A 20570-nucleotide genomic window follows, 5' to 3' on the forward strand; every position below is an offset into this window, starting at 1 on the left:
TCCCGGTCGACACTAGTTGATCTCACAACTCCTCCGCTGGCGCCGACCCCCATGGTGCCGTTCTCAGCGCCGTTCTCTGCGCCGTCCTCGGACGATGCCGTCCCTAGTTTCAGTCCGGGTCCGGTGTCGGAGCGGCGCCGCTCGGCGCCGTCTCAGGCCTCGATGGGTGAGCATTTCATCTATGACCCGGCTCTGTCCTTTCTGCCTGTTTACGAGGAGACGGATGAAGGGGAGGACTGAAAGGGGTCTGAGGACCCTCTGGCACAGCAGTGTCAGTTAAGTCAGGACTGGGCAGACGAGCTGGGGGATGCCAGTGGTCTAGACACTTCGCCTGACACTGGTTTCATCTCTCCTCCTTCTGTGGCTACAGAGGAGGGTGCAACTTATGCTGCGGTGCTGCGCAGGGCGGCCCAAACCTTGCACCTGGAGCTCCCTGCAGCGGCTGTGAGGACTAACCTCCTCACTGAGGTGCTTCAACCGCCAGTAAGCTCTTCGGAGCCTCTGCTGCCGTTTGAGGCTCTCACCGACATTCTGATGGGCACTTGGTCCAAGCCCTCCACAGTCTCTCCTGTGGATCGAAACGTGGCCCGGCGCTACCGCCCAGCTCCGGGCGACCCCAGCTCTCTGTCCGTACACCCCACCCCTGAGATTCTGGTTATCCAGGCCTCCACGTCCCAAACAGCCTTCCCGTCCGCTCCTCCGGATCGGGAATCCAAAAGGTTGGAGCAATTTGGCAAGAAACTGTTTTGTCCTGGCCCCAGTGTCCAGAGGAGGCCAGGACACTGCACACCCAGGCTCTTGCTTGAGGGGCGTGATGCAGCACAGTATTCCATCCGATGTGGACTTGACACCACGGACTCGCTGGGTAGAGCGATTGCAACGACGGTGGTGATTCGTCGTCACGCCTGGCTGAGGTCCACGAGCTTTTCAGGGGATGTCCAGAGCACCCTCATGGACATGCCCTTTGATGGCCGTCGCCTTTTTGGCGACAATGCGGATAGTGCGCTGGAGCGCTTTAAGGACTCCAGGTCTACGGACAAGTCCTTGGGCCTCTCGGCCCAGCGCCAGCAAACTTCTGCTTTTCGCCCCTTTCCTGGCCAAGGAAGGGGTGCCCCCGCACGTTCGTCCAGCCACAGGCCGCAGAACCAGCCTCAACGCGGATTCCGCTGTGGCGAAGCAGGGGGACAGAGAGCCAGTCAGTCCACATCTGCTCCGGCAGCATCTGCCTCAAAGCCTTTCTAGTCCGAGCTTTCAGACCCATTCCACACCAGTGGGAGGCAGAGTTCGTCATCACCTGCTCCACTGGCCTACCATCACTTCAGACAGGTGGGTGCTGCAAATCGTCTGAAGGGGCTACTCCCTCCCCTTCGAGGCGACCCCCTCCAGCCATGCCACTGCAGTACCACCGCATGTCGGGGGATCACTTGCAACTTCTGCAGGAGGAAGTTATGGCCCTCTTGGCCAAGGGGGCCATCGAGCGCATTACTGGCCCAGAGGTAGGACGGGGTTGTTACTCTCACTACTTTCTGGTTCCCAAGAAGGGCAAAGGGGGCCTACGCCCTATCTTGGACCTCAGGAGCGTCAACGGCTTCCTCCGGAAGTAAACTTTCAAGATGCTGACTTTAGCTCAGGTTCTGGCTGCCCTAGACCCTGGAGACTGGATGGTAGCATTGGACTTGCAGGACGCTTATTTCCACATCCCCTTCCTGCCAGCCCACCGGCGTTACCTGCTGTTCACGGTAGGCCACGAGCACTTTCAGTTTACTGTGCTCCCCTTTGGCCTCACCAGTGCCCCTCGGGTGTTCACAAAAGTGATGGCGGTGGTCGCAGCTCATCTGCGCAGATTAGGGGTTCCAGTCTTCCCCTATCTCGACGACTGGTTGTTGAAGGCGGGCTCGCCCTGAACAGTCGTCTCCCACCTCCAGACTACGGACGACCTCCTGCATTCGCTGGGGTTATCCACCAACGTGCCAAAGTCACATCTGAGTCCCTCCCAGAAGCTCCTCTTCATCGTAGCGGTTCTGGACTCGGCGCAGTTTTGGGTCTATCCTCCCAAACAGCGGGTTCGGGATATTCCGATCTTTCAGCCTTTATCCCGAGTTTCGGTCAGGATGGCCCTACGGCTGCTGGGTCTGATGGCCTCGTGCATCCTGCTGGTATATCACGCCAGGTGGCGGATGCGGGCTCTGGAGTGGCACCTGAAGTTCCAGTGGGCTCAACATCAGGGCAACCTGTCCGACCACGTTCTGATCTCGGAGGGCACTGCAAGACAGTTGAAGTGGTGGCTCACGGACCGCGATTATGTCAGTGGCAGACCCCTCTACCCCAACCGGAGCACGTGGTGGTGACGGATGCGTCCCTCCTGGGATGTGGGGCCCACATGGGAGAGGCGGAGATCAGAGGCCTCTGGTCTCCGGCGGAGTCCCGGCTCCTTATCAACCTATTGGAGCTGCGGGCGATCCGGCTTGCACTAAAGGCATTCCTTCCCTCTGTCCGGGGAAGTGCAGGTGTTCATGGACAACACCACTGCCATGTGGTATTGCAACAAACAGGGCGGGGTGGGGCCGTGGACCCTTTGTCAGGAGGCTCTGCATCTCTGGACCTGGCTGGAACATTAGGGCATCACCCTGGTGGTTCAACACCTAGCGGGCTCTCTGAACGCCAGGGCGGACGAACTCAGCCGCCGGTGCATGATGGATCGCGAATGGCGTCTGAAATCTTACGTGGCGCAAGGTCTCTTTCGGCAGTGGGGAGAGCCTTTGTTAGATGTTTTCGCCACCGGAGAGAACTCACAATGTCGTCAGTTCTGCTCGTTGGAATTTCCAAGGCTGCACTCGCTCGGAGACGCTTTTCGTCTCGAGTGGAGTTGCGGTCTGTTATACGCCTATACCATTTCTGCCCAGAGTGCTGAAGATCAATCAATCAAGTAATTTGTAAAGCGCACTACATACCCGTAAGGGTTTCAAGGTGCTTGGGGGAGGGGTGGGGGTGCTGCTCCTACTGGTCGAAGAGCCAGGTCTTGAGTTGTCTCCTGAAGGACAGCAGGTCTTCGGTTTGTCGTAGGTAGAGGGGGAGGGTGTTCCAGGTCCTGGCGGCGCGGTGGGAGAAGGACCTGCCTCCGGAAGTTGTTCTGCGGATGCACGGTGTAGGAGAGTAGGGTCTGCTTTCTATGTTCACCCCCACTTTTTGCTTTTGCTTTACTGGTTTTCGACTTAGATGTGGCTGTGGGCCTGCTAATCAGACCCACAGCCCTGCTGTTCTCTCTCTAAATTAATACTATGTACTTTAGGTGCATAACCCAATTGGAAAGGATCACCTTATTGGCCCCTGTACAGTGTACCTTAGGTACCCAGGGCATAGGTGTACCCTAGGCCTACCAGGGGCTGCAGCATGTATTATGCCACCCCTGGCCTGGCCTTCCATTATGACACAACTGGCTGATCACTTAGCTGGGGCAAGGTCGTGTAATCACCCCTTGCTTAGGTGTAGTATTCCTATACCTACCTTATATATAGACACATGTGTACCTATCGGCCACTCCTATGGCAGGCCTTAACAATCCTGGAGGCAGAGTGCTTGGTAACATGTGAGATGGTGCTCTAGCATGAGCTGAGCCTGTCTGCAGCTTTCGGAACCATGTCCTTATAGCTGTTCTATGATATAGCCTACCATATACTCTTAGAGTGCCTTATAATCTTAAACGGTTATGGTACCTATGGTTTGGCTTTATCAAAACATGTCGTGTAAGGTGTCTAACACTTTGGAATAATACCCCCATCCCATTTCTGGGGATGAGGATATTATCCCTCCCTTCTAGAGGGAGAAGGCATGTTGAAACTTACTTACCCGGTTAAAGTTAACCAGAGCGCCAGCATCACAAAATGGATGCTGCTGCCACGACACAAGTCTGACCTCCTGCTGCTGGGAGTGATCCCGGCACGGGAGGCTTGGACAATAGGTTTCCTGCCTTGGGAGGTGCGAGCACCACCCCAGACAGGCCTTAGTGTATTGGGGCAGGGAGGGATGAAAGAAACGAGACACTGCCTGGGGCACACAAGGTGTCCCATGCATAGTCCAGTTCAAACCGGTGCTGGGGCACACCAGCCCCAGTCCTGGCGCGAAACTGGACGTAGGCAAGGGGGTGTGACCACCCCCCTCCCAGGTCCCACCCATAAGGTGTGACCCAGCAGGCAACCCAGCCCCCCAGATTAGTATAAGAGTGGTAGCTGGGCCCCAGGAGATTAGATTATCCTGAACCTGCAACTTGAACAGAAACTCTGGACCTTCAACATTCGACGAAAGAAGAAGACTGAAGAATCTCCCTTGTGGCCAAGGAGTGGCTACCCTGTGCAAACAGGCACCATCAAGAGACTTGCCCTTTGCTTTGCTGAAGTTCTATGAGGGACCGACTGCAGAGCCCGACCAGAGCCTTGACTTCCAGACTTCTCCGACCCTGATCCACATCCACAGCCGAGCTGAGATCCGTGGTGGCGACGAGAGACGTGGGACCGGCTACCTGGGAAAAGTGGCGAGTATCTTCGAGCGCAGCTTCTGATGCACCATCGAAGTTGTGCACCGGGGATTGAGAAGCCCCAAGCACCATCTGCACCGAAGATCAGCCCCCCACACTCCACGAGTCCTGCGTGGGGCCCTTCTGCATTTTCCTGCTTGCCGCGTCTGTCCGGTTGCTTGCCCGTTGGCTAGCGGCCTTTGCGACGACACGCCTTTGAACTTCCACTGCTGTTTTGGCTCCTCCAGACTGGCTCCTGCTCCTCTGCAAAAGAGAAGCACCCCAGACCTTCCTGGTCTGCACCAGAAGCAAGTCCTCCATTCTTTGTGGGTTCCGCTTGCCAAGGCTTGGTGAGTCCTAGTTCAACTTCGCCGCCGCCGACAGCAAGAGCCTTTGTGGGACAGCTCGCCTCCTGGTCGTCCTCGACGTCTCCTGGTACCCGTGGCTGCTGCGACAAGCTTCACCTCTTCACCTGCAATCTTCACGACATCGCCTGGTTCCTTCCTGGTTCCACGTGGTCACTGGCTAGTGACCCTGACTCTGTCCCTTCTGCTTGCAGGTATCCTTCCTTCTTGATCCCAGCCTTGGGATCCACCGGACACTCTTCACTGACTGCCTGTCAGCAACTTTCCTTCAGGCATCCATAGAAGTCCACGACGAAACCCGACGCAAGTTCACACCTATGCACCCTCAGCCCGTGGGCTAGGTAACTTGGGTACTCCGGTGCTCACAAGGGTATTGACTATCCTAGGGTCTAGTTTCCGAGTCTCGACTTTCTAGCTATTCCAGAAGTGTCCTAAAACTGCTTATTTCTAACTGCTAGTGATTCTATCGACTTTTACGCATTACGCGTGAGTGTTTCCACTCTGCACCTGAATCCTGTGGGCCTCCCACTCCCTAACTGTTGGTAGTGTAGTGTAGCCCCAGCGATTCCCTAGGCCTATTCTATTTCCGTGACAGTGGTCCTTATACCACTTCTTTAGTATATGGTTTGCGTGGCCCCTAGGGCCTAACTGTATTACTTACCTGTGTGACTTAATGTATGCTTAAATAAGACTGTGTTGTACTTACCTCGAATCTCATAAAGAGTGCTGAGGGTTTGACTAGAATAAATACACTTTATTTTATATATATATCTGTTGTGGTGTCCTTTCATTTGGTATTCAAGGGATTACATATGGTATAACATCTGGCTTCACATGCCATTCACAGTTTAGCCTAAGACTGCTCTTGTCCATACTACCACTAGGATAGCTGGTCTATAAGGTTGACTTTACAACCAATCACCATAAGGGTTGTTTGGACTGATATAAGGTGTACACTAGAACTAGTGACATCATACATCAGGCCAACTTCTCACAGAGGCCAGTTGTTAGAGAGAAGGGGATAGTGTTGGCCACAAATAAAAACTTGTTAACAATTACACTTTGGGCCTGGGAGGCAAACTCTATTATGTTTTCCAGCTTATTCTGAAATCCGTGACTAGGCGATATGGGTAATGTACAACCCAGCAATACCTAACAAGTAGGCCCCTAGTGGCGCAGAGCATCATAGGGATTTCCCCCCTGAACGTGCAGTCAAAGTAGAGAACAGTGTTTCAAGTCAGGGTAGGCCATCGAAAAACACCATGTATGGGTCAATTAATCTAGGGTTAAAACAGAACAGTAGCCCCCAATTTAAGTGGAGACCAGCAGACTTGGCTTTGGGTTCAATAAGCCAGGCACAAGCCCATCAGGCATGAGGGCTTTATGCAACTTGAATGCAAAATTTGATAAAATGAGAAGGGCTTGGTAAAGAAGGCGTGGTCTCTTGGGATTAAGCCACAAGGTTTTCCTGATAGGGGCGGGGTACTCCTGCAGAGGTGGATGGGAATTGCCCAGCTAGATCTGGGAACTTTCAGAGGTAGAACCAAACGGGAAGCTGTTTAGTTTTCCAGGATCAAAGGTTTGGGTGATTGGCCATTCCTACATCGCAAGTGTGGCGCAATGGGCCGAAAGCAGGAATTGGAGAAATGGGCTTTCCTTCACTGAGATAGTGTGTTTGGGATTCCCAAGCATGCGTTGGAACAGCTTGCCGAAGAATCCGTGGCACAGACTAGCGGGGGCAGATCCCCTCCCGACAATTTTGTAATACACCTGGGAGGCAATGACCTCACTTTCATGGGTAGGTAGGAAGGTCCTGCTGCAAGCGATGAAATCCACTAGTTGTAAGTTGAGCAACCAAGTAGGCGCATGTGAATTATGGTGGTTTGAGATTACTCCACGTTTAGTGAGGCACGGGGCGAGGTCTGGAGAGGCAGTGGTAATTTCTCGCAGGAGAGTAAACAGCGCCATGCGCAAGTTCACCAAACAGAGGGGTTTTGGATTTATCAGACATGGACTCTGGCATGCCAAGTCCACAGGATGTTCCGATGTGGATGGAGTACGTTTGCCTAGAGTGGGCAGGGACCTGTTAAACTTGGGCCTGGGTGCTGCCCTAGAAGCAGCCAGGTGTAAGTAAGAATGCTTGCCTTAGTGGGGGGCCCTGGGTGTGACGGGGGCCACACCCAGAGCTATGGCGGAGTTGCAGGGCGATCCAGAGGTGATTGTTACATAGGGGTACCCTCTTCAGGAGTACAACAAGGGTGCAAATGCCAAACAAGCCCAGGAAGTCCTTACGCTGGACCCTGGAGGAACGACGACACCCCTTTAGTCATTCGGGTGGTTGTAAACCTGAGCAACTGGGGGTTGCCTGGATACGCTCCGCCCCCTTAGCTGCCCGATAACTCCTTTATGGTCCTTAATATTTCATGAGTGTACAAGCTAGAACTAAATATGCGCGCTCCACAGCCGCATTTGGACGCAGGACAAAGACACCCACTGCGTGTCAAAAGCAACGGGCTGCAGCTACATGCTAGAGTAAGTGACGTAATAATTAAATAGGATCACTGCTTTTCATCATGTTTATTTCCTTTCCCCCTCTCCACACCGCAGCGCTGCTTCCACTTCACATTCGCTCCTCCCTTACCTCAACACCACCTCCCACCCCGGAGTGTGCAGGTCACTATGAAATATCTGTTCAAGTCAGTGTGTAAAACACCAGCTACATGCTACAGCTAACTACATTTCTTATCGGATAAAAAGCACTATTTTTAAGTGTTTGTTTTTCTTTCTGCCCTTTTCCTGGCCAGGTGCTGCTTGTTTTAATTACTGTCTCCCCACCCCTTGCTTGTTTCTTCAACCCTCCCACTTTCATTCCAGGTTCTTCCCCCGCCCCAGTCTCTGCTCATTCTCCTGACAGAAGGGAAAAAACAAGCATTTGCAGTGCAATAGGTCTCGCGTTTGTGAAAGGTTGGGCTATTGGCATTGTAAATGACCATGCCTTTTATGTGTCATTTATACCAATAGCTCAAAGTCTCGCAAATGCGAGACCTATTGCTTTGCGAATGTTTGTTCTCTCTTCCCATTGTCATGCTCGGTCTGTAGGGGGAAACATTTGTGTTTTTCCCACCATAGCTCACGCCATTATATCTTAGTATTAGCGGTGCAGATTGTTCAGAAAGATTATGACCTACCTTACTTTCCTCCCCTTAAATCCTGCATGTATTTGCCCAAACTTTAACAGATAACGCAGCCATTATTCTTTAGGAAGTTCCATCCGAAGAGGCAATCGAGGCTCCCGGAGGTTAAGAAACCTGAGGAGTGTTGCTTTCACTATTTCGTGTTGCCCAAAAAAGATGGAGGTCTCTGGACGATTTTAGATCTTTAACCTCTGAATGGCTTCCTCTAGAGTGCAAAATTCAAGATGCTGACTTGTGTCCTAGGTCTTTTATTCCCTGAATCCGGGGATTGGATCCCACAGGTGCTACCTTCCATTTGTGCGGAGTCAGAACATTCCAAATTTACTGTTCTACACCCTGTCCTCACCTCTTCCCCTTCGATGTTTAGGAAGAGGATGATGGTGGTTGCAGAGCATCTTTACAGGTGAGAGATTTATTGTGGTTCCTCAGTAACTGACCGCTAAAGGCAGACTCTCCTCAATCACTTATTTTGTAGTTATTAAATTGGCTTTTCAAATAATGAAATGCACATGGCAATTATAAAGATACTTCTGGAGGAAATCTAGGTTTACAGGTCAGTAACTATTACTTCTAGTTGATTGCTGCATACCCATTGCCTTACGAGCCAGTCTGGCTCCCTAGCTCTTTGTAAACCAGCTGTCTGTGGTAAACTTTGCCAGCCTGGTTCACAGTTTCCATTTGCGTATGGATTGGCCTTGCGATAAGCCTCACTGTGGTTCGTGGTTCCCTTACTTTAGTTCCTTCGGTAGATTTGCATTACACTGTGAAAGGTGGAAGAGGGCAACTTTAATTTGTAGTCCAGTTATGTATAATAACATATGTAGTGTGTTTCTTTCAGTGTTCTATTCTTCTCAATATATACCTCAACATTGTTCCAGGTCCTCTAATTCCACAGCTCGCAATTGCAACATTCTTTTTGTTTCAAAATGTTCCTCCTGTCTCCAGTGGCAGGGATATATATAGGTATAGAGGTTATTGCACTCGTGAGAGTTGACGGAACTGGTAATTGTACGTGTACTCAGTTATTTTCTGTGGTGCCAGTCAAATGTGCTGCTTTTATAATTGGGCACTTAAAGTGAAAGTGGCTAGACAAATAATGTATGCATATGTGATTTACCCACAGACAAAAACAGGACAGGAAAATAACCAGGAAGTCGAGGTTGCCCGATGTTCCAGTGGACACTATTTTGGAGAACTGGCTCTTGTTACTAACAAACCCAGAGCAGCCTCTGCATATGCTGTTGGAACTGTTAAGTGCTTAGGTAAATGTTTCAGATCAATTCACTTTTTCATTTTTTTCGTTAGTGAACTAGCACCAGTGTGTGTTTTCAGCATTCCTTTCCAGCAATTTCTTAACAAGCCTCATCCCCCTCTAGCACTCCACACCCCCAACACACTTACTAACTTTGTCAGCGGTCAAAATGAAATGATGCTTTTAGTCCCCGCTTGTGTTATCTATTGCTTAAATGGGTTTTTAAAGCACGGTTCTCAGAACCTTGCAAAAGCAACTTCGTGTGGTGACAACAATCACAATTGACAAGACTTACACTACACACCATACACATAATGTTGCAAGTGGAGCGAGTTCTTTTGCACCATGCACAAAGCAGCCAGCCAACACATCTAGTGTTCTAACTGTTGAAGCTCCCCTGTCTGCCGAAGTCTCTTGAAAGTACTGGTATTTCTGTCTGAAACTCAGAGGCGAGGCATAGAATTACCCCTAAATTCAATAACTGTGCCTGCTTCTAGTCCAGCCGTGCTGTGAACGTGGAAATAGTTGTCAACCTACTACTGAAACTCCCCCCCCCCCCCCCAATCCCTCATCTGTGAAAGAAAGCCCTTGTGAGCTTCAACACTTTCTCCCAAGCCTCGTTTACTGTTGTTCTTTTATTTTTGTTATGGACACCACAGACCCCTAGGCAGGGCTATGACCTCTACAGTGGCACTCCGCTGCCACATTTGGTTGAGGTCCACTGGGTTTTCACGGGATGCCCAATCATCACTGATTGACATGCCCTTGGATGGCTCCCGCCTATTGTGCTTCAGAGCTGAAAACGCACTCAAGGGTTTTCAGCAAACCCGGGTCACTGCCAGAACCACAGGTCTCTCTCTGGCTTCCCAACCACAGCAAAAGTCCTTTTGCCCCTTCTGTGGCCCCGGCCGGGGCTCACATTGGTGTCCGCAACAGCAGACTTACCCGCCCCCCCCCCCCCCTGCCCAGTAGGCTTCCAAACCTTTTTGTACCTAGGATCGTGGATCCCACAGAGGATGCGGAAGCCATGCCCAGGGCGCGCTGCTCATCCAACTGCCGCTGGCTCCAAACCGCTTTAGTTATCCTGTATTAGTGTATCTTTCATAGATTCACATGCCTGTATCATTCCCTGTCGTCTGGATGGTAGTCCCGGGTACATAAAGTAATGTCCCATTAGACATATATAGTAATAGGCCAAGGGCCTCACATTAGTAACCTCTCCATGTCCTTTTGTAAAAAGGACCAAACTCTAGAAAAGAGCCAATCAGCTATCACCACCCTCTGGAATCCACCTGGAAGGAGCTCTAGTCCCTCAGATTTTCTACCACACGTCGTGCTAAGGGAGTCTCCCCTGAGCTCTGCTCAGTTTTCCTTGTTTTCTGGATTTCCAGTGATTTATTTTCTTCAGGATTCCTTCTTCTGTGTGAAGTTCTCAATATCTTCATGGCAGATACTCCTAAGTAAGGCCTTTTTAGGCCCTGTGGTGAAAAGAGGCTTCATGTTGATGACCAACAGAAAGACTGCCTCGATTGTCTTTACCCGGACCACTCCTCGAAGGACTGCAAGGCATGTCGTACCTTTTCTTCAAAGACCCTTAAAGATCAGGAGGGATGCCTTCTAATTTGGCTGCAGAGACTTAAAGATAAAGACCAAATCCTGTCTTCTGAGGAGAGTGAAGGCTGCTCTACATCTTCAAAATCCTCTCAAAAAAGGCCCAGAGTTGCTTCACCGGGATCTTCGTTGCAGCCCCATCAAAAGAAGGCGCACAAAAAGTCTTCAAAGGCTTTACCAACAAAGGTTTCTCCACAGGAGGTTCTACACACCTTTGAAAAGTCTGGTTCCACCTCGTCGACGACGGCTTCGTCTACGGTGGCGTCGACGGTGAGAAAATCCCAGTCTACAGCTGTGGGGATAACTTAGTCGACGATGACCGTCTCCACCTCTTTGGCATCTTCTGCCTCGTCCACGTCGTCGTCGACGATAAACCTGTATCGTCGATGATTAAAATTAAAAAAGAGTGTTTTGTCGAAGTCTACGACGAAGACGACTCCGTCGACGACACAGTCGACGTTTCCGATGACGACACCGTCGACGGGAGCTTTGTCGACGTTTCCTTCAATTTTGCCAGTCGGTGCTTCACCGGCGACGACTACACCGACGACTGGATCATCGACGAAACCAGAGTCCAAAGAGGAGAGTGCGTATGTCCATCTCAAAATCACAAAACGCATGTTGACACCTGCCCTGACTTCTCCTAGCAGGGTCCAGCAGTTACCTCCGACTCACCTTTTGGAAGAGGACGAAGATTCAGACGGTGGTATGTTCGGAACTGCAACAAGTCCTTCGGAACTCCATGTCAAATACCAGGAGAGTTCGGACTATGACTAACAAGAACCGGAAGACCAGCCATATTATCCTGACGACCGTCATCCTCCCCAACCCCCCATGGTCTGTCTGCCTGCGCCTTTGATTTCTGACCTCCAATTTCTGATTACTGACTATAAGCAGAGATTTCCTACTTCTGCTACTTCTCCAGCTCCGGTTGTCTCTCCGCCGCCAAGGTTGCAGCCTCCACCTCTTCCTCCACAGTCTGTGCCTGTCATGCTACTGCCTCCAACTTCCACAAATGATGAGGATGACGAGCAACAAGAGGAGGGAGAACTCTATGATTTTCAATCGACTCGTGATGAGTGGGATGATTGTTATCCCTTGTCCAGCGTCCCCGGTGCCTACTCAAGCTGATTTGCCTTCTGAGGAAATCGGAGGGGTTTCATAATGTCTTGGAAAGAGCCGCACAGCGTTTCCAGATCCCTATGCCTTCTCACCAACAGGAGGTTTCCTTTATGACTTTAAAGAACCTTTCAAAAAGTCTGTAAGATCAGTACCTATTATAGACTACATCTGGGATCAGGGTGTTAAAATAATGCACAATCCATCTTCGATTACCCCAGTGTTAGCTCGGCTAGACAAAAAGTACAGAGCTCCAGACACTGCTCCAGCCTGCCTTACCGGACATCCAAAGCCTGATTCTGTCATCACTCAGGCTGCTCAGAGGAAGTCTAGAAACCCTTCTGCCCCACTGTCCGCTCCTCCTGACAAAGAAGGCAGACGACTTGACAATATTGGAAAACGATTTTCTTCCATGTCTGCATTGACAGTGCGTGCGTCAAATTCCTTAGCGTTATTAGGGCGCTATAACAGGCAGATGTGGGCGGACATTGCTCCATACTTGGGAGCCTTGCCGAAAGACTCGAGGGAAGAAGCGAAGATGATCTTGCTGGAGGGCGAACGTTCGGCTTCCGAGATCATAGAGTGTGTGATGGATATCGCCTCTACTGGTTTCCGTCAACTAGCTGGCGCTGCTGTACTACAACGCCAAGGTTGGCTGAAGGCAACTTCATTCCGGCCGGAAGTCCAGACAAAAATTCTAGACATGCCCTACGATGGTCAGCTTCTCTTTGGCACGCATATTGATAAAGCTCTTCAGGGTATATAAAAGGATACCGACACGGCTAGGGCTTTGGGTACCCTTCAATTTAAACCCCCCCTTTTTCGTGGCTCAAGGGGTAGAGGTCAATCTTCCACCAGAGGAGGCTACCAACACTATCGGTCTATCTATTCCTCCTCCAACCAACAATATCGGCCACAGTACCAACAACGTCAACAACAGCAATACTCTTACACTAAAACCTCCTTTCGAGGAAAAGGAGGATGACAGAAGGACGCTGCTCGGCGGCAATGACTTTATCTACCGCCGGTCTCCATCTCCTCTCCACCCTTCAAAGTTGGAGGAAGGATTTCCCACTTCTTACGCAATTGGAAACAAATAACAACGGACCGTTGGGTTCTTCAAATGATACAGTTTGGACATTCGCTGGAGTTCACTCACAAACCTCTCCAGACCTCTCCTCGACCTATGCTTTGCAAAAATCTACGCCTGTTACTCTTGGAACTTTCACTCGTGCTCCAGAAGGGAGTTATAGAAAGGGTTCCTCTTCGTCAACGGGGGAAAGGGTTTTACTCCCGTTTTTTCCTGGTGCGCAAAAAGGAGAAGAAATGGAGACCAATCCTGGACTTGAGAAGTCTCAACAAATTTTTAAAGAAAGTCGTTTCGCATGGTTACCATCCGAGAAGTGCTGCAACTTCTCAACGCAAATGACTACATGGTGTCTTTGGATCTTCAGGATGCCTATTTCCATATCCCTATCCACAGAAACCACAAGAAATTCCTGAGGTTCGCCGTGGCAGGCAGACATTACCAATTCCGAGTCCTGCTCTTCGGACTCAAGTCAGCTCCACGCATTTTTACGAAATGCCTCTCTCCAGTGGCTGCATATCTCAGGCAGCAACACAATCAGGTCTTTCCCTATCTCGACGACTGACTCGTCAAGGCACCTTCCCTGGACGGCGCGACCAGGTCTTCCGACGCCTGTCTACAGCTTTTCAGTCGCCTAGGACTCACTCTGAATCAGGACAAGTCCGTCCTTCAGTCTTCTCAGCGGATAACCTTTCTGGGTGCTACTCTCGACACAACCCAGAAAAAGGCTTTCCCCTCACAAGAGCGACAGAACAAACTTCTTCATTTGGCACATCACATAAAATCCCAAAAGTCTCTCTCAGTACGCCTCTTCAAATCCCTTCTCGGAATGGTCTTCCTGTATTCTGCTTGTTCCTTACTGTCGCCTCCACATGCGCTCTCTCCAAGAAGCACTGTCGGCTCAATGGATTCAATCCGAAGGATCCTTCGATGTCATTCAAGTGACCCCTCAGATGGTCACTGCTCTGCAGTGGTGCACTCGTCCACGGAATCTTTCTCAAGGCCTGCCTTTCTTGCTCCAAGCTTCTCCACAGGTCATCACAACAGATGCGTCCCTGGAGGGTTGGGGAGCATTCCTCCAAGAACTCTGAATCAGCGGGAAGTGGTCTCCTGCCGAACGAAAGCTTCACATAAACCTCCTCGAGCTATGAGCTGTCTATCTGGCTCTCCAGGCGTTCCTTCCCATGATCAAAGGTTCTCTAGTGCTCGTCCGGACGGACAATACTGCGACGATGCACTACCTGAACAAGCAGGGAGGGACTCGTTCACTGACACTATCTCACGAATCTCAAAAAATCTGGAACTAGTTCGTTCATCACATTTCCCTTTGAGCGGAATATGTTCCAGGAACAGACCACGTACTGGCCGATTCTCTAAGCAGGCAACAAACAACATGCCACAAATGGGAGTTGAACCAACGGACTCTCGACTGCATATTCTCCCAATGGGGCACTCCTCTCTTGGACCTATTCGCTACCAAGCAGAACGCCAAATGCCAAAACTTTGCAAGCTGGCATCCCCAACGGGGATCTCTAGGGAATGCATTTTCAATCGCATGGTTCAACGTCTTTACATACGCTTTTCCACCAATTCCCCTGATTCCCAGGGTCTTCAGGAAAATGAAGACAACCCTGCACGCTAATCCTAATCGCTCCGGTGTGGCTGCGTCAGCATTGGTTCACGGAGCTCCATCTTCTCTCTCTGGAACCGCCGATCTCTTTGAAACCGTTTCCCTCTCTCCTCACAATGAACTGGGAACAAGTCCTGCATCCGGATCCAGCATCTCTCAAGTTATCGGCTTGGCTCCTGAGTTCCGAGAGTTTAACGACCTAGAGATTCCTCCAGACTGCAGGGCGGTTCTGGCTCGGGCTCGAGCCGACAGTACTAATACGATATATTCCTTAAAATGGAAGAGGTTCTGCATCTGGTGTAAGTCAGCGAAAATACACCTTCTTTCATCTTCCCCAGAACAAATACTGCCTTACCTTCTCCATCTGGCAACTTCAGGTCTTGCTCATGCCTCTATTAAAGTTCATCTAGCAGCAATATCCCGTTTCAGAAGATCTTCTGCAGGCACTTCTCTTTGGTCTAGTAGGTTGATTAAACAATTTCTCAAAGGCCTATTCAGGACTTTTCCTCCAGTGAAGTCTCTGCCTCCCACTTGGCAGCTCAACACAGTTCTTGCTCAGCTTTTGAGCCGATACACAGAGCTGATCTTAAATATCTTTCTTGGAAGACGGCAGTCCTTCTAGCCCTTACCTCTGCCAGGCGAGTAAGTGAGCTCCATGCATTCTCAATTCAAGACCCTTTTCTTCAGTTCAAACATGACAGGGTCATACTGCGGACTAATCCTAAGTTTGTGCCCAAAGTCCTGTCAGACTTTCACCTCAATGAACCTATAGTCTTACGGACCTTTTTTTCCAAATCCTCAAACGGCGGCAGAACGAGCTCTAAACTCACTAGACCTTAAACGCTGCCTTAAATTGTACCTTGACAGGACAAAATTGTTCCGCAAATCCAACCAACTCTGTGGCTTACAGTCGACCTAGGAATGGTCTTCCACTTACTAAACAAAGTATCTCTCGTTGGTTCTCTGGAGCTATTACTTTCTGTCACCAGCAAGCGGGCCATCCCTTGCGTTCCACGGTTCGAGCCCATTCCACTAGGGCGATGTCTACTTCCATGGCACTCTTTGCGGGTGACCCTTTCACAGACATTTGCAGAGCGGCAACATGGAAGACACCGCATACATTTACCAAGCATTACTGCTTGGATACGGAACTCATGAAGGATGCTGCAGTGGGACAGGCAGTGTTGCGTCATCTATTTCGATAAAGGTGAGCCGTTTTTTCATCCCACCATCCTTTCTTTTATACGCACATTTCTCTATTGTGTTCCATAATGGTTTCTTTGATTGACCTTTGGTACTTTCTATGTTTTACATTGATATGTTATTATCTGGTGAATTTTTATATGCTGTACCATCCGAAATGTGCTTATTGCTTACTACGCTGATTCAGCCATGTGAATCTATGAAAGATACCCTAATACTGGATAAGGAATGCATTACTTACCTGTAACTGCAGTTATCCAATATTGGTATCTTTCATAGATTCACATGCAACCCACCTGCCTCCCCTGGAAGGGCTCACCTAGTTCTCTTAGTGATACACCTTCTTAGCACTGTGCTTACGAAAATCTGAGGGACTAGAGCACCTTCCAGGTGGGTTCCAGAGGGTGGTGATAGCTGATTGGCTCTTTTCTAGAGTTTGGTCCTTTTTACAAAATGACATGGAGATGTTACTAATGTGAGGCCCTTGGCCTATTACTATATATGTCTAATGGGACATTACTTTATTTATGTACCGGGGACTCCCAACCCAACGACGGGGAATGATTCAGGCATGTGAATCTATGAAAGATACCAATACTGGATAACTGCAGTTACAGGTAAGTAACGCATTCCTTAGCCCTCCACTCAGTGCAGCTATCCTGTTGGCAGCTGGTTCAGGCACCACTTGCCCCAATGGAGCGATAAGTGGGTGCTCTATGCTGTGCAGAAGGTTTATGCCTCCCATTTGTGGAAACCCCTCTGCCTTTGCTACCATACCTAGAACAGAGGACCATTTCTCCAGTATTTAGGGTGTCTTTCATAGATTCACATGCCTGAATCATTCCCCGTCGTCGGAGTGGGAGTCCCACGGTACATAAAAAAGCAATAATTATGCATATAATAACCAAAAAACCTTGGTAACACAAAACCAGGAAGTAAAGTAGCCTAGGCTACAAGAAAAACCTTCCACACTTATGACTATCAAAGTCATTATGTACAGTCCAAACTGCAGCCAATCAGGCGACAGCACCCACCAGAATGTTCTCCTCAGAGGCTCAGGCTCTCTTGATTTTCTACCGCACGTCGTGGGAAGGGAGTCTCCCTGAGCTCTGCTCAGTACTTAAGTTTTTTCTGGATTTTTGCTCATCTTCAAAATGTCATCTTCTAAGAGGGTCTCTCTTTAGGCCTTGTGAATCTTGTGGGAAGCTCAGGCTATTTTCTGAAGAAGTGCATTTACTGCCTCTATCCGGATCATGAGGTGAGGGATTGTAAGATCTGCAGGACCTTCCCTCAGAAGACCCTCAGAGATAGAGAAGGGCGCCTACTTCTGTTGCTACAGAAGATCAAGGACAAGGATAACCCTTTATCTGAGGTAAAGTGTAGCCTCTGGTTCTTCTATGACCTCTAGAAAGAGGATGGCTGAGGAAGACTTATCTCCTGGGGCGAAGGTATCGAGAAAAGTCCAGCCTGCTAAGGGCTCTAGATTGCCTTCTACTTCCTCTTAAAAAAACGCTTCTCCACCTTCAAAATCTAAGCCTGTTACGCCCCCGAGAAAGACTGGAAAGTCTCTTGCATCAAAAAGACTTCCTAACATAGATTTACCTCAGCAGAAAGCTCCGTCGTCGACGGCTCCTTCGTTGACTATTATCATCGTCGACGCTACTTCTACGTCGACGGTTACCTTCTCGTCGCCGAGACCTAAGATGATCATCGGCTTCTTCTCCGTCGACGCTGGTCTCCGTTGCTGTTCGACCCATCTTGTCGATGAAGGAGACTTCATCTCTCGTCAGCGCTCCGTCAACGGTAAGGGTCAAGAAGATCTCGTCGATGACTGCTGCGTCGATGGCCGCGTCGACGGCCACCTCGTCGTCGAAGACTGCCTCGTCGACTGCGCACCCCTCGTCGACAAAGACTGCCTCGACGAAAACAGCTGCCTCGTCGACACTCACTTTTCTGACGCCAGCTCCATCAACGACGATCTCGTCGACGCCTCTTTTGTCTTCCTGCACGGATTTGCACGTTTGGTCTGCAACCTCCACCCTGCCTACAACGGCGGCTTCTTTACTACAACGTCGTGACTCCTCATTGGAAGCTCTTTCCCCATTGAAGTTGCCTGAACAATTATTAGATTCTGAGGAGGAAGAAGAAGAAGAAGAAGAATCGGGAGAGGATGACAGATTCCGCACTGCTAGGAGTCCGTCGGAATTGTTTATAAAATACCAAGATGACGACCAGAAGGAAGAACCTTGTCCTGAGCCTGAAGCTCCAGCTCCTGTCACGGTTCCCACAGCACAAATGCCTTTGGACTTGCTTAATAATTTGCAATATATGTTGCAGGACTATTATCGCCGTTTTCCTCTATCTGAATCGGCGGAGTCTCTTCCAACGCCCATGCCAATGGTTCCTGTAACTTCTTTACGATCTCCTAGACCACCTTCTCCAGTACCATCTCGTCATTCCCATGATGCTAATACAACAGATGATGACAGGGAAGAGGGAGAAGTGGATGATCAGTCTGTTCTTTCGGAGTGGGACGAATACCAAATTCAAACTCCGTCACCGTCAGCTCCAGCTTCCGTGGACTCTCCTCCTGTAGACAGAGGTCTTCATCTCCTTGGAGAGGGCAACGAAGAGGTTTTTCATACCTATGGAGAGAAAGAAAGATGATTGCTTTCTTTATGATTTTTAAAGACCAACCACGAAAGCAGATAAGGACAGTTCCCATCATAGATTTCATCTGGAAGGAAGGGTTGAAGATAATGGCAGCACCAAATTCTCTTCCTGCAGTCTTGCCTCGGTTAGACAAAAAATATAAGGCACCAAGTAATTCACCTGCATGCCTCATCGGCCAGCCGAAAGCTGACTGTCTTCGCCTATAACAGCTCCGCCAGACAGGGATGGCAGACAGTTGGATTCGATTGGCAAGAAGGTTTCCACTATGGCTGCGACGACTGTCCGTTCTCCAAATTCCCTAGCCGTATTAGGGAGATATGATAGGCAGATGTAGTCAGACATCTCGCCCTACATTAACATGCTGCCAGAACCTTCTAAGTCCGAGGCCTTGAAGAGTTTACAGGAAGGAGAGTATACCTCTGCGGAAATCATTGACGTAGCCGTGGATGTGGCATCCACAGGATCCAGACAGTTAGCGGGTGCAGCAGTACTGAGGAGACAAGGTTGGCTGAAATCGACATCTTTTCGCCAAGAGATCCAAACCAAAATTGACATGCCGTATGATGGGGAGTCACTATTCGGCCAACATGTTGATGAGGCCCTTCAGGCTATTAAAAATGACACGGAGACAGCAAGATCTCTTGGTAGCCTTCAATTTCGTAAGTCGTCCTTTCGTGGTGCCAAAGGACGTGGATCCTTCTCTAATAGGGGAGGTTACAATCAGCAACACACTTATCAAACCTCTCAAAGTAATCAATGGTTTCAACCCTACAGACAGCAATCATACAGACAGCGAGGTAACTCCTACTCGCAATCAAGAAGGAAGCCATCCTATCGTGGACAGGATTCAAATAAAAAACAATGAGATCCGCCACCTGCCACCATCTCTGCCGTTGCCCCAGTCAAAAATTGGAGGAAGAATATCCCACTTCTACTCAAACTGGTCCACAATTACAACAGACAAATGGGTTTTGGATATAGTGGCCAGCGGCCATGCTCTGGTGTTCATATAGATTCCCCCAAACTCTCCTCCCAAAGGGCCACCTCCTGCTCATCTCAAGGAGCTTTTTTCCCAGATAAATCTGATGATTCGAAAAGGAGCAATAGAAAAGGTCCCTCCTTTACATAGAGGAACAAGATTTTATTCGAGATTTTTCCTGATTCTAAAAAAGTCGGGAGAATGGCACCCCATTCTCGACCTTCGCGCCCTCAACAAATACCTGAAAATGTTATCCTTCCGAATGTTAACACTTAGGAAATCCTCCAATTGCTTTCAGCGAGGGATCACATGGCCACCCTCGACCTCCAAGACGCTTATTTTCATGTACCAATCCTACCCGGACACAGAAAATGTTTACGGTTCAGAGTGGCTTGCAGAGACTTTCAATTCACAGTCCCTCCGTTTGGTCTTCGATCAGCACCCCGTGTATTTACAAAGGTCCTAGCACCGGTGAACGCACACGTTCGTCTACAAGGCATTCAAATGTTCCCTTACTTGGACGACTGCCTTATCACGGCAAATTCTTTTCAAACCGCAAACGCACATGTTCAGGTGTCTGTTACTATTCCAATCTCTGGGTCTTTCCATAAATTTTGAAAGTCTCATCTGACTCCATCACAGAGAGACTTTTCTGGGAGCCACACTGGGCACTCGGCTGGCTCAGGCTTTCGTCTCAAAAGAAAGACAGCTCAAGATCTGCAATCTCGCTCGCTTATTGCTGTCAAAAGAGTACGTTTCAGTCCATTTGTACAAGTCTTTCCTAGGGATGATTTCTTCTTGCATCCCTCTGATACCCAACTGCCGTTACAGAATGAGGCCATTGCAAGAGGAACTCAACCTTCAATGGTTACAGATTCGGCGTCTTTCGAGGACATCGTTCACATCACTCCTCGGATGCAAGAAGCCTTTCATTGGTGGAGCCAAAT

At 49.6% G+C, this 20570-nt stretch overlaps 1 protein-coding gene across 1 annotated transcript in view; it reads left to right on the plus strand.

Moving 5' to 3' along the window:
* PRKAR2A (protein kinase cAMP-dependent type II regulatory subunit alpha) overlaps positions 1-20570 on the plus strand; it is an 826119-nt gene that overhangs the window by 757924 nt on the left and 47625 nt on the right. Inside the window, exon 10 of the mRNA XM_085624357.1 lies at positions 9193-9331. Coding sequence (XP_085480483.1) covers positions 9193-9331 — 139 coding nt within the window. The remainder of the gene's footprint in view (positions 1-9192; positions 9332-20570) is intronic.

Source organism: Triturus cristatus, chromosome 9 (genome assembly GCF_964204655.1).
Source record: "Triturus cristatus chromosome 9, aTriCri1.1, whole genome shotgun sequence".
NCBI lineage: Eukaryota > Metazoa > Chordata > Amphibia > Caudata > Salamandridae > Triturus > Triturus cristatus.